Genomic DNA, 14,037 nt, shown 5'->3' on the forward strand with positions numbered 1-14,037 from the left:
CAGGTGGGAAGGGGAGGTCAGAGACTGCTGACCCATGAAGGGAGGCAATTATCCAGCTGATGAGGCCATGCAAGTGTTAATTAAAAAGCATGGGAAGCAGAACAGGTCACTGTTTGGTGTCATCCACTTGTGAAATTAGCCTTGTGGTGGCTCACCCAGCCCTCCCCGGGAGACAGAGCAGGGGAATAGCTGCTCACAGCGCCTCTGCTCTTGCTCTCATCTCCTCTGGCTGAGCTCCTATTTCTGGGTACCTCCTGCATCCTGCACAACGTCTTCTGTTGGATCCTTAGTTTGGAAAAACTTACTGTTCATTCCTGAACTGGTCTGGAGCATAGCTGTGCAGGGGTGAGAGCTGTAACCAAAATAATCAGCTCCTGGCAGTCCAGGTGGAGAAAGAAGCTCCCTAGGCACATGCAGGGGGTGCTCACACAGGGGCACTGATGCACTGAGCCCTCCAGGTCAGGCACCCCTGTGAGCAGGGTCTCGGGTTTGCCCAGCGTCCAGATCTGATCAGCAGCAGCAGCTCTGATCTGATCCCCCTCGCTCTCCAGCCAAGGCCAGAAGGGAAAACAGACCTTCCCTCTGGGAAACACCAAGGTTTGGTGCTTCCTGACCAGTGAGCAGGTCTGCAGAGCCTTTTGGCAGCAGGTCAGTGTGGCAAAGCCCTGCCATTCTGCTGGGGAGCTCAGTGCTCAGCATGTGCTTTGTAGCTCTGGGAGATGGGGCTTGGCATCTTCTCTGTCAACACAAGGATATGCCCATGTTGGACCTTTCCCTGCTAGGAAAGGTCTCCTGTTTCCTGTCCCCATGAACACCTCTCCAAAGCCAGGATGCTGTGCCAGGATCCTCACGGGCACCCTCCTGTGCCCAGCCAGGGCTCACACTGTGGTGGGGATGGGCAGCAGCACAGCTGAGCATCAAAGAGTCCAACCTGAGCTGCTCCCTGAGAAGTGCAACTTTACCAGTCCCACTTCCCTGCATCTCTGTGTCTCATGGTTGGATTAGCTCATGGCTAATAAGGCATATGAGAGTTTTTCCCGTGGTTTGGAGCACTCATAATGGTTCTCTCCTGAGTGGATCCTTTGATGTCTTATAAAAGAGTCGATGATGAATCCATTTCCTCAGTTGGGACCTAAGTTTGGCACTCTCTTGTCTACTCAGATGTCTTTTTTCATAAACAATTAGACAATAGAACAACAAAATGGGATTTAGTCTCTCTGAGGATCCTGCCTCGCTCTGAAATCTGGCAGAAAGTGATCTGGTGCTTCAAACATGGGGTTGGACAGCAGAGACAGACAGACACACACACACCCCCAAGTGCAGCAGCTCCCACTGCCTTCCCTTTCACAGCCAGGCTAGTGAGAGTACCCTTAGCTCTGCCCTGTCCTGCCCGTCCAGCACAGCACAGGCCCAAAGACCAGGGCCAAGGGCTCTTTCTGAAACTGTGCAACACCAGATGTTTTTTTGCAGAGGCCTCAGACACACACGTGCAGCTTGCTGTTATTAGAACTGGCTCTCACTCCCTGCGCACAGGGGAAAAAAATTAAGGCTGTGCTCCGGGTTCATTCTCCACTTTGGCATCCAGTGCTAAACCAGGCAGGTTCGGTCAGCTTTTGTTTGTTTTTGGGGAGTTGCTTATGGACCGTCCCTCCTGCAGCATCCCAGTGGAGTGGAACAATTCAATGCACCAGCTGGATGAGAGTTGCTTCATGTGCTGCCAAATGTACCACGTACAAACCACCCCTCAGCACCTCTGAGGTGCAGCCTGACAGGCACACGGCGGCTCAGCAACACCCTGCAGCAGCTTGAACCAAGAGGATGCACTGCTTCATTGCTCAGGCTTCCTCTTGGTTTTCCACTTGGTCTGTCCAGCCTTCCTCCCCCAGCACGGCTCTCTGGTGGATTTTTCTTCTCCTGATAATATTTCTGTACTCACCTCAGACTGAGCCAAAGGCTCCTTTTAACTGAAAAAGGCCATTTGTCTCACTATCTTATCATCTCTGTCTCAGTGTCAGCCCAAGCCTTGATGCCTCCTTCCCCCAACAGCAGGTTTCATTCCTTCATTTCGGATTCCACCCAGCCACCCTTTCTCAGCCATTTCTTGTTTTCCTCCAAGAGTTTCAGAGAAGCATGGCACTGCTTGTTGTGATGCTTCCCTAGCTTGGGGCTGATCCCTGCCAGCCAGGACAAGAGTTCATCAAACCCCTGGTGAGGTCTTGGTGAGATGCCGAGGGTGTCCCTGGGACAGCGGGATGCTCAGCTCAGTCTCTGCCTATACGACAAAATCTCCTGCTCCCTGGCATGGCCTCAGCGCTGCAGGGCTTCAAGACAACCTCCACTGGGTAGCACTAGGGATGTTACCCCCTCCCAAAATGCCCAGTGCCCCAGGTGGGGCCCTTTTCCCCCTTGCCCAACAGCAAAGGCTCCCGTTGTGGTCAGCGGTGCAGAGCCCAGGGAATGCTGTCGTGGTGCTCAGCACCCTCTGTGGTGGGTCACCTGTGGGTGGGGGCATCGGGGGGTGGGTTAGCAGGGATGTCTGCAGTGCAGGAGGAGAAGGAGACACAAAACTGCCTCCCAGAGCTACATAGGAGGAAATGAGCTTGGCTGTGGGAGATCCAAGGATCTGTAAGGAAAGACAAGGGAATCCCCCTTCTCTCCTGCAACCTGGATCCAAAGCCAGAATCTACTGGGGAGGGCTCCAAAACAGCACCGCCTGCCTCTTCTCCCTCCTGCAGAACCGCGGAGCTGGGTTCGCTGTGTGATGCTGGATGCACCAGGCTGGTGCCACAAATAATTGACGACTGCCAGTCTCCAGCACCACAGATCGCCTCGACGGGCGGCGTTGAGGCCCCTCCATCCTTTCTCTCGCCCGCGCTCTGGGATCTGAAGCCGAACAGGCTGCGGACTTAGGTGGAGACCAGCATCCAGGGGGCTCCGGACCCCGCTGCACCTTGCTACCCCGAGGGACAAACGCCCGGTGCCTTGGGGGGGTGGAGCGGGAAGAAGGCGGAGGGGCCGGGAGGGGATGCGAGCCCTTTCCAGCCCCCCGCGGTCGGCGCGCTCCGCCCGCTCTGCCTCCGGTGCCTGCAGCACCGCTGGTGGGCTGACGGGGAAAGGGGGGTCGGGGGCTTCGCTTTGTCTCCCCGCCCCCCGGGGCCGGGGTCGGCGGCTGTTAGAGGCGGGAGGAGGAAGCGCGGACCGCCCCCACCGCCGCCTACAAAAGGGACGGGCGGTGCGGCGGAGCGCGTGTGCCCCGTTGGCAGGGACAGGGACAGGACAGGACAGGGACAGGACAGGGACAGGAGGCGCAGCGAGAGCCCATCAGTTCCCCTCCTCAGCGCCGTTCCGACGGGGATCGCGACCGCCCCGTCCCACCTTCATCCCGTCCCGTCCATCCCATCCGCTCCGCCGCCGGGCCGGGACCATGCGGCGGCGCGGGGCGCTTTTGCGCCCGCCGAGCGCTGCTCGCCTTGCTCTCCCTGGGACGCTTGCTGCCTCGCCGTACGCCAAGGCTCCTTCTACCCCCCCGCCGCCCCCTGCCCTACGGCCGCAGTACAGCCTCTACACGCCGGGGCCGCCAGCCCGCAGCTCGGCCCCGGCAAGCCCGTGGGCAAGCACAAGTAAGCGACTCCCTGCGCGACCCCCAGCCGCGGTAGCCAACCATCCGGCGGCACCGGAAGCGCCGGCCCGGGTCTCCCTCGGGCATCCCTTACCGGGCACAGACCGCCGGCCACTGGGGACCGCACGCGTCTGGCTCTGCGGGCACAGCATTCCCTGGGGACGGCTGCCGCGCACCCCATGGTGGGCACCCAACCCCGGTACCATCTCCCAGGGCTTCTCCAGCGGGCAGCCCTGGCTTGGGCGGGGCGTCCCTGGTCCAGCCGCGGGCATCCCTTGCCGCACACCATGTGCCGGGTGCTGAGCAGGGGCTGGCGGCAGGGCAGCGGTGTCCGTGTGCCTCGGTGCCCCCTCCGCCTAGAGGAGGGTCCGGGAGCTCTGTTTCCAAGAGGGAGGGGGCTGCGTGCGGTGGGGACGTGCATGCTGAGGTCCCGTGTGGGACGGGGCTGGGGAGGTGGGGATGGGGATGTCCGTGTGCGGTTTTGGGGAAGGTGCATGTACCTGTTCTGCGTGACATGGGCGCGGGGCGGTGATGTGCGGGAGGGAAGGGTGGCAGTGCACAGAGAGACGTGTGAAAACACATGTTGGTTTGGAGGGAATTTGCCCATTTGCTTGTAAAACACATGCATACTAAAGTTTAAATATGTTTTCAAGAAACCTGGAAAGCTCAGGCAGTGAGGAATGTGGGCTTTACACATACTATAGACTTTTTCCATTCAATTGCAGAAAAGCTGTTACATTGGGGGCGGGGAGGGGGTGTCGCTTCCCTCTCTGCTTGTTTGCTAAGAGTGGTTTCTGCCGGGCTCCTTTGAAAAGGGGAGGATGTGGTGTTAGGAACAAGCTGAAATGAATAAAGTAACACTCCAGACAAACAATACTGGCAGTGCCAGTGAGAGCTTTCAAAAACCCGTAACATTTTCCAGCTGCTCACTCTAAAAACATCAGGCTGGAGCTATAAAACTGCTTGCCACAGGTGTGTGAGAGGGGAACGGGGTTCTGAGAGGGAGAGTGAGCCAGAACCACACTAACCCAAGAAGTTGGAGGTGGGCACTCTTTATTAGTAGTGAGTGGTAGATCTGCCTGCTTTGGCTACGAGGTGACTTAGAGACAGCTGGCAGTGTGTTTGTAAGCAGGTCCTGGATTCATGGATAGACTGTGATCCTAAATTTCCACATGAACATGCACACATGATCTCCCTTCCCTCCAGCTAAGAGAAGTGGCTGGCCTTGGCTCTCCTGTGGCCCTGTGCGTGCATGAATGACTCACTTCTAGAGGAGTGGGGAGCAGCACAGGTCCCTGCTCACGCTCTGGCAGCCTCTCAGGTCTGGGCAGGCTGGGATAGCTGTGCTGGTGCTGCCCTTGGGGGAACAAGGGGGATGTGCTGGGCATGTGGGATCAGGGCATCCCTGCTGAGAGGGAGCAGAATCAGAGCCAGGGTGCTGGAGGGAGGATGAGCCTGCTCACACCTTGCTGCTTCACAGAGGGAGCTCCTGCTCCATGCAGGCTGTTGGAGATGGAGGAACCTGCTCAGGGGGCACTGGGAGGCAGCTCCCCCTGTGTGAGCTGGGGTTCCTGTGACTCTGGGCTGCCTGGCCACAGGGTGGATGCAGTCTCAGTCCCCTGGCATCCCCATCACATGGCCTGTGGAGAGCAGCCTCGGGGCTGAGCACAGAAATGAGCTGCAGGGTCTCAGCCCAGCTCTCGTGGGCTTGTCATAATGATGGTCCAGATGATGTTGAGACCTCTGGCAGGTGGAGGTGAGGGAAGGGACTGGGACAATCAGGTTGGAGCACAAGGGTTTGGGGAGAAGGACTGTGGTGTCTCCAGTGTGAGGGAGTGCGTGTGCCCGAGTGTGTGTGTGCGTGCTCCCCACCCCCCTGTCACACTCAGGGGACAGAGCAGCAGGCCTCTGGCTCACCCTGAGTGGGGACAGATCAGTGAAGGAGGGAAAAGCAGTGATGGCAAACAGGTGAAGACAAAGTACACCCCCTGCCCATCCATACCAAGCCCCCCAGCTCACACAGAGCCACGTCCTGCCGCCTCACTGAGCACCTCCTGCAGCTGCAGCTCACGCTGCCCCATCTGCTCCATCCCACTGACCCTGCCCCTCAGCCCTGCCCCACACTCAGTGCCCGTGCCCTCCTCTCCTCCCGCTCTGCCGTCTGCCACGTCCCCCTGTCCTTAATCCCTGCCTCACCCCACATCCCTGCTGTCTCTGTCCCCATGGACCAAGTCCATCTGTTCCTACCAGCAGCCCTGCCTTCAGCTGGAACAGCCTTGGCCTCCATCTGTCCCACCAGTTCTCCCACATCCTTCCCGTGCAGCCTTCCTCCCACCCAGCTTATCCTAAACTCATGGATTTGCTGCTTGGCTCAGGAGAGATCCTATGCTGGAGCTGACTGGTACCTGTGGCACCCCACTGTGGGCACCACGGCAGGGGGGAGGAGTCTCTACTCCTTGTACCAACTGTTCTAGAGGTCTGAAGAGGTTTCCAGCCTGATCCATCACGGATCTGGTCCGTGTCCCTGCCTCCATGGTGGAGGGACCCATGATGCTGCAGCCCTGCAGTGGCCAGTCTGCATCTCCTCTCTGCTGACTGTAGCATCACACCTGCAACAGAACCCACTGCCTGCGGGTACTTTTGAGCTGCTTTTCAGTTGGTCCCTGCCCTGGCAGCACTCCAGGAGCTGCAGCAGGACAGACAACCCCTGCCAGGCACTGCTGGAGCTATTTCTGGGATGCTATTCCCATAACTGCTGCTGCTGGTGGGGTTCTGCTTGTCGTCCCAGGCTGTCTCACCACCCAGACCATCTATGCCCAGCTCTGGTGACACCACGAGCACTGATGACAGTGTGGCTGTGACAGCAACCATGCTCCTGCAGCGTGGTGGTGATGCTCCCCCCAAGCAGGGGGGTCCCTCCAGCTCCTGCCGCCTGAACCTCGCCAGCAGTGCCAGACCTGCCTGGGGACTGGGGGGGAGAGCTGGGGTGCCACTGTGCCGGGCAGGGGGTGACAGTGTCTCGCTGTGCTTCCCCCCAGGAGCTACTGTGCCTACGTGGTGCAGCGCAACGTGACGTGCACGCTGCAGGACGGGGCCGAGAGCTACGTCAAGGCCGAGTACCACAAGTGCAGCTGGGGACCCAAGTGCCCAGGGAAAGTGCTGTGAGTACGGGGGGCACTGGGCACAGCTCCCTTCCCCCCCACTGTCAGCTCCTGAGGCTCCTGTGCCACCTTTCCGACCATAAAACACCACTTTCCACAGGGTAGTGAAACGGGCTGAAAGGCTTTTCCTGGACAAGGCAGTCAATGGCAGGGCAGTGGTGCTGGGAGGAGGCAAGATAGGATCCGTCCCTCCTTAGATGTGTCAGGGGAGGTTTAGGTCAGATATTAGGAAAAGATTTTCATCTAGAGGGTGATTGGGCCCTGGAACAGGCTCCCCAGGGAAGTGGTCACAGCACCAAGCCTGCCAGAGTTCAAGAAGTACTTGGACAATGCTCTCAGGCACATGGTGTGATTTTTGGAGGTGTCCTGTGCAGGAGTTGAAACGATGATCCTTGTGGGTCCCTTCCAACTTAGGATATTCTATGATTCTACGATTCAGAAATAAATCAGGAATTCGTGGGAGGTGGGGAGGTGCCTGTGCACGTGTGCAGGGAAGCATTTTGTCACAGACCTGCAATTCGGCAGAGTGATGGCAGCTCACTGAGAACCTGAGTGAGAGGAGGAGGGAACAGAGCCCCTGGCTGGGGATGGCTCAGTGCTTCCTGCCCTAGGAAAATATTTGCAGAACTCTCTGCCACCTTGTCAGTGCTGGAGGGAAACACTCCACTGTGCAAATGCCAGAGCTGCTGCTGGAGCAGTGTGGACACCTGGGCTTTGTGCTTCACCACCCTGGGCAGCCCTGGCTGGGGATGCTGCTCCGTGTGGAAATGCTGATCTCCTGCATCCTCCCCAGGCCTGAGGAGTGGAGCAGAGCTGAGCATGAAGGAAAACCGGGATGAGAGGGGCTTTTGTTGGAGCCTGGTACCCCTCCTGTGGCAGCCAGCTGGGATTGTCCATGTGCCAGTGGTGCCACAGGCTCTGCATGGAGCCTCTGCCAGCAGAGATGGGCAGTTGGACCCACTTGCTGACTTGTTCTTTCCATCACGACTTTCTGCACAGCCTCAGATGCTGCATCCATAGACCAGAGGGAAACATGGTTTTTCCACGTGCTGGGGCCATCAGCTAATGTTTGTGCAGCTGCAAATAGCACTTCCCCTTGCTGCTGCTTGGAACAGGGGGAGAAAGGTTTGGAGGGTTTGGAGCTCTCTGAGCTCCTCTGCAGAGTCTGGCACGACACAGAGAAGCTGCCCTGCCTTCTGGATGCCATCCTCCTCCTCACTTCACCCTCTGACAGTGGCTGGGAGCAGCAGTCTCCTGGGGCACATCCAGGCAGGTTTCCACACACCACAAGACAAGGAAAGACTGTAGAAACTCAGCAGCAACTGTGAAAAGGAATACCAAGAAGAGGAGCTTGTTTTGAATCTGTCCCGTGCCTTTGGGAAATTCATTTTGAGAAATCTTGAAGTGAATCAAAGACCAGAGGATTTGGGTTTCCTTTATCCCCTGCCCTGCGGTTCGTATGGAGTTGGCTGTATTGCACTGGGAGTTGTGTGGAAGCAGCACTGCCAGAGCCTGGGCCAGGACACTGAGGATTCAGGCAGGGCCATGGATGACAGGGAATCCACCCTGTGTGAGCAATGGATAGCTGTGAGTGGCTGCTGCAGCCCCTCTGTGCTGCTGCCTCCTCTGAGACCGTCTGCTGGATGTGCTGGAGAAGAACAAGGGCCTGATTGTGTGTGTTGTTGCAAAACAGCAAACTTCAGGGTTTTCAGGCCCTGGTTAAATTCAGATTGGAAATTTCGAAAAGGCAGGTTCGAAGAGGGGGTGAGAAATGTGCCATCTTCAGCCCTGTGTGGCTCAGCTCGGCTGGTGGGGAGACACAGGGGCTGGGGGGTCCTGTCCCATCCCTGTCACCTCACAGCAAATTGCCATGGAGGAGCAGGGAGCAGCTGAGTCCTCCAGATGGGCTGATGGGACCCCATGCAGAGCAAGAGCAGAGAGGGAGGGTGTTGGTGTCCCACTGGGCAAGGAGATGGGCTCGCACCTTCTGTGCTAGTTATGGGGGCATAGATGTTTTAGTGTCCAAATTGGTGATGGAGAAACTTCCCAGGGCATCCCAGCTGGGGCAGGAGGCAGTGTAAGGAGCCATCCCTCTGTGCACACCCCAGAGCATTGGCCCAGGGCCAGCCCAAGCCCCTTTAGGCTTCCCAGCAAATTGTTGTCCTCCACACATAGAGAAAACACCTTTCCAAAGGTATTTCAATGCTCACAGAGGCTTCAGGACACAATTACTAGGAAATTCTGCAGGTCAATTCAAAGTGCAAAACACTTCCACAAGCTGTCTGCTTCCCTCTTGGAAATGATCTGAGTTTGCAGGGGTTTTGAAATCACTTCCATCATTTCACCTTGTGGTCTCCTGGGCCAAAGGTTGCCAAACGGTATGGCATCAGTCAGAGTGGCCACCAGCTGGGCCAGGGACTGCAGCAATACACTTACAGCTGCTGTTCTTGACTAACACCAGGTGTCCCAGGTCAAAAACACTCCAGCAAAACCCCACTGTAGTGCTGCACTGAGCTGTGGTGCAGTAAGAGGAGGAGGTGGGCCATGGTCTGCAGATGCAGCACAAGGGTCTCAGCCAGGCTTTCCCTGTGCACAGATCCCCCACACCCAACAGGACTCAGGACCCCGCTCTGCTTTCCTGCTCGATGTCGAGGTTGTTCTCTAAACTGTCCTCTCTCTCCCCCCTCTCCTGCAAAGGTACCGCACGTTCTTCAGACCCAGATACAAGATCGGATACAAGACAGTGACAGAGCTGTCCTGGAGGTGCTGCCCAGGCTTCATGGGAGAAGGGTGCCACGACAGCCCCACCGACCAGCCTGGCCTGCTACCCCAGCACCCCAGCCCGAAAATGCCTCCTGGGCAAAATATGTTTCCAATGCCCAGACTTCCACCCTATCCAAAAAGCCACCCTGACCTGTTTCCAGGACCAAAGAAGAATCAGTATGGTGAGATCTCACTCCTGCCTCACATCTATAGACCACCACACCACCAGCACACACTCAACCATCCTGGGTCTTTCTGTTCCAGCACAGGGCATGAATTTGGCAAAAAATCAGTGAGTGATGTGCTTTCTGATCAGAGATCTGAGATTTGATTCCTTTGAGGACCACTTATGTTTTTAATCTTGTCTCCTTCAAAATATGCAGCTTCAAAATTGCCTTTCCTCATTGCTTTAGAGCATTTTTCTATTAATTTTGGGGTTGATAGAGGGTGTCTCAAGACAAAGCTCCCCTGGGCTATTCTCATCACCTGCTGTTTAACTTGGGAGCAGAGGGCTGGATCCCAAGAGGAAAGAGAGTTTCCTAATCAGCTTAAGGAGACATGGTGAGCGTGGGTGGGCTGAGATTTTGCTGAAATGGCAATAAGAGGAAGATAGCCAAGGAGGGGAGTTAAAGGAGCACTGGTCCTGACTGTGCCCTCTCTGTTTCTTTCCCCTGCAGGCAGGAAGCTGCCGGGCCTCTTTGGGGACCGCCTGGATCGGCTGGAGGAGGAGGTGAGGCGCCTCTCCCAGTCCTACGACAGCCTGCACACCATGGTGAGTGGGCTGGGGGACCGCCTGCGCCTGGCCATCCAGGAGGACACCACCAAGATGATCGGCTCCCTGATGAACAGCCCGGGCACGCCTGACTCCACAGTCGGCTTCGGCATCATTCCCGACGGGCTGGTGGACGTGGCGGACAAAGCCGACATCGCCACGTACCCTCCCGTGGGGGAGATCCTGACCAAAGTGACCGAGGTGAGCGACGTGCTGAAAACCAAGGCAGATCTGCTGCACGAGGTCCGGGGCATGGTCCTGGACCACGACGGGCACATCAAGCACCTGCTGGAGGCTGCCCGGCCCTCGCCCCTCACCTCCATCGACCTGCTGGAGGAGTACGTGGACACGAGGCTGAGCACGCTGCGCGGGGAGCTGCTCGACGGCTTCGAGAAGAAGCTGGGGAAGATCCAGACCACGTGCGACTTCCGGATCCAAGAGGTGCGGCAGCAGTGCGAGGAGGAGAAAGCTGCCAACCTGCGGCTGCAGCAGACACTGGATGGGAAGGAGCTGGAGATCAAGAAAGAGATCTCCCAGCTGGAGACCCAGATCCAAGGGCTGACCGTGGTGGAAAGCTGCTGCAGCAACCTGGACTACCTCACTGATCGCATGAACATCCTTGAGAAAGGCCTTCACAGCATCTCCGAGTCCCAGAAGAACTTGCACTCACGGCTGGATGGAGAAATCTCCACTGTCACCCTAGGGAACCTCTTTGAAGGGCGCTTTGAGGACCTGGAAGCCAGGCTCAATGCTACAGAGAGGGAAACGGGGAACTGCTGCTCTGGGATAGAGGACAGCATGAGAGGCACAGTGGTGGCAGAGGTGGATGGCATGAGGACTGCCTTTGAGGACAAAATGCAGACCCTGGAGGACAGGTTCATGACCATCGTGGGGGAGCTGAACAATGTCAGTTCTCCCATGGGAATGGACGGAGCAGTGGTGCCTGTGCTGGAGGGCAAGCTCGCCAGCATGAGGAAACGGACAGACGAGACACTGGAGGTGCTCCAGAATCGCCTTGTCACGCTGGAGAGCACTTGTTCCCTGGGCTGCACCTCTGCCTCCAAAGATGTGGAGACCTTCCGGACGGAGATCGAAGACTGCCAGAGCAAGAACCAGGACCTGCTCCTGCGGATGGACAGCAACTACGACCTCCTGCGCAAGCTGAACGCCACCATCCTGGAGATCCAGCGGCGAATCGAGGAGGAAGCGTCGGGGGCTTTGCAAGGGGAGATCACCTTGCTAAAGATCAACCTGAACACTGTGAGCAAGTCTCTGACGGGGCTCAAGGACTCTGTCTCCCAGTACTCGGATACCGTGACACATGTCAACTCCTCGCTGGACGAGCACGAGCGGAAGATCGAGGATGAGGTGCACTCCATCCAGGAGAAAGTCAACGACCAGGGCTCCCAGCTCTTCTTCAGCAACCGCCGTGTCCTGAACCTCAAGGGAGACCTGGAGCGACTCAAAGCCAGGATTGTCAGTGACCTGAGCTCCTGCAAGAACGTGGCCCACGACCTGCAGCAGGAGATCTCTCACTTCGACGAGCGGGTGGCCCGGGTGGAGAGAGCCTGTGGCAGGCTGGGTGTCCTCACAGGGAGCCTGGACGACATCAGGAGGGAACTGGAGAAACACACGGGCAGTCTGTGGGACTACATGGACCACATGAATGGGACACTGGCTGCCCACTCTCAGGAAATAACAGGACTGAAGGACAACCTGCTGGACTGCCAAGCCAAGGTCTCCGAGCTGGCAGAACAGGTCGGGCACTTGGAAGAGAAGGTGGAGGGGAGGCAGCATTAGCCACACTGCCATGTGTGTCTTCCTTCCCCCCCCGTGAAGGACAGGATTAACTTATATCACACAGACTCGCTCCAATGTGACAACAGTTCGTGGGATAATTTTTTAAATGAAAAGCTGCTACTTTTTCTTTTTTTTTTCCCCTTCATCTCATTGGCCCCACTTTTCCATAACTGTGCTATGCCAGTACTCCCCTCCTGCTCGGCAGCTGTCCTGACCCTGGTGCAGCAGTGTCACTGCCTCCTGGCTGGGGGTGTTGCTTTGGCTCCTGGGCTGATGACCCCAGAAGGACAATTCAGGAGGAAGCTGGAGGCGGGAACATTGATTTTTAATTTTATTTTTTGTGGATTTATAATTTCTGGAAGAATACAACCCTGTAGTTATCAGTTGAGGAAGAGTTTCTCTGACCTAAAGACCACCTGCATCTCAATCCAGGGACTGAGCAAAGCCAGGGCTCCTTACAGGGAACAAAACTCACCACAGGAATTGCAAATTTCAAAGAACACACGTATTCACACGTCCCCTCGGGGAACTGGCTTCCCCTCTCCGAGACAGCAGCTCTCCTTGTGTATGGTAAATCCATTTATACTGCTCCCTCCTCCATGCAGATGCACATGCCTTGTGGAGCAGATGAGGGTATGCATTAGGAAAACACACATATGCATATATATACATATGGTATGTGTGTGTATATTTTTGAAGAATCCACTGTCATGGTGCTCATCTGATTGCAGAGTTTCCCCCTGCTGCCCCATGTCCCTTGCCATATTCCAAAGAGCCACACTGAGCAGCTAAAACCTGCAGCAGCAGTATTTGGGGAGAGCCCCACAGTCCCCGGAGCTGCTGTGCTTTGCAATCCCACTTTGCTGGGCTCTCTGGTTACACCTGGGACTGACTTAATGGGTTATGGAAAACGCGTCTTCCCCAAGGAGACGTGTCCGTAGGTCTCTGCAGAGACCAGTCCTGTCCTCCAGCTCTGGTTCTCTCCTGTTTTACTACTTAAACTGTGAACGTGGTTTCCCTCATCTTGTCCAGGGGCAGGAGAATTCCAGCTGCTCCAGGGTGTGAGTGCAGCAGTGTGGGAACAGGAGCCTCCCCCTCACATTCCTCTAGCCCACTAGCCCTGGGACCTGCACCTGTGAGAAGACCTCTGGAGACCTCTCCTCAGCTCAGCCTGGGAATCAAAATCCCAAGTGACTTACCCAGCTTGACTCTGGTTTCCCACAAGCAGGCAGGCTGGAAAAGGTTGTCCATGTTCCTGAGCAGCCCCAGCCTTGCCTTATGGACCTGTTGCACACAGAACCTGCCTCTCCCCGGGAGCTCCTCCCGGGCACCCTCCACTAACCAGCAACAGGGTCTTCATGACTAGGATGAGGAGGAAATTAAAGAGCCTCCATCCAAGCAGGTCTGGCACTTTATAGCAGAGGAACATATTTTTCTATCAGCTCAGCGTTTCAGCTCATGGACTCTTCCAGACCATCCAGCCTTCAGCTCCCACCCAGTGCCCATCACCCTCACCAGACTGCCCCTGTTCTTTTCCACCAAAATTCCCTCCCTGATCCTCCCTGACCAGCACAAAGCAGCAGCAGCTCCCAGTAGAGATGCATCAGGGCACCTTTTCTCCTCCAGAAAAACTGTGTGAGCTCCCTGAAGCATCATTCCAGGCTGGGGAGGACCACAGGGGTCCCTGAGTCCAGTTGGCCACATCGTGTTCCCCTGATGCAGTAATAAGCTCGTTCCCCTGCCAGAGGAGCATGGACCATCAGCTGTGGAGAGGGGACCTGGCCCCCCACCACTCACCCAGTCCCACCAGGTGCTCACAGCACCAGAATCCACTCTTCCTGCTCTGGGCTTTGCTCAGTTGGAGCTATGCTGCAGCTGCTGAGACACTTCTATGGCTGAAGAACAACCCCCGGCTGCTGATC

General features: G+C 56.8%; 1 protein-coding gene across 1 annotated transcript in view; it reads left to right on the plus strand.

The window, feature by feature from the left end:
* Positions 1-12,161, plus strand: part of EMILIN3 (elastin microfibril interfacer 3) — a 67,894-nt gene extending 55,733 nt beyond the window's left edge. The window contains 5 exon segments of the mRNA XM_029960434.1: positions 3,339-3,493; positions 3,495-3,620; positions 6,658-6,780; positions 9,478-9,725; positions 10,221-12,161. Of these exon segments, the coding sequence (XP_029816294.1) occupies positions 3,339-3,493; positions 3,495-3,620; positions 6,658-6,780; positions 9,478-9,725; positions 10,221-12,115 (2,547 nt within the window). The 3' untranslated portion in view covers positions 12,116-12,161.
* The last annotated feature ends 1,876 nt before the right edge of the window (positions 12,162-14,037 follow it).

This window comes from Manacus vitellinus, unplaced genomic scaffold (assembly GCF_001715985.3).
Source record: "Manacus vitellinus isolate BGI_N305 unplaced genomic scaffold, ASM171598v3 scaffold_26_pilon, whole genome shotgun sequence".
Classification (NCBI taxonomy): domain Eukaryota; kingdom Metazoa; phylum Chordata; class Aves; order Passeriformes; family Pipridae; genus Manacus; species Manacus vitellinus.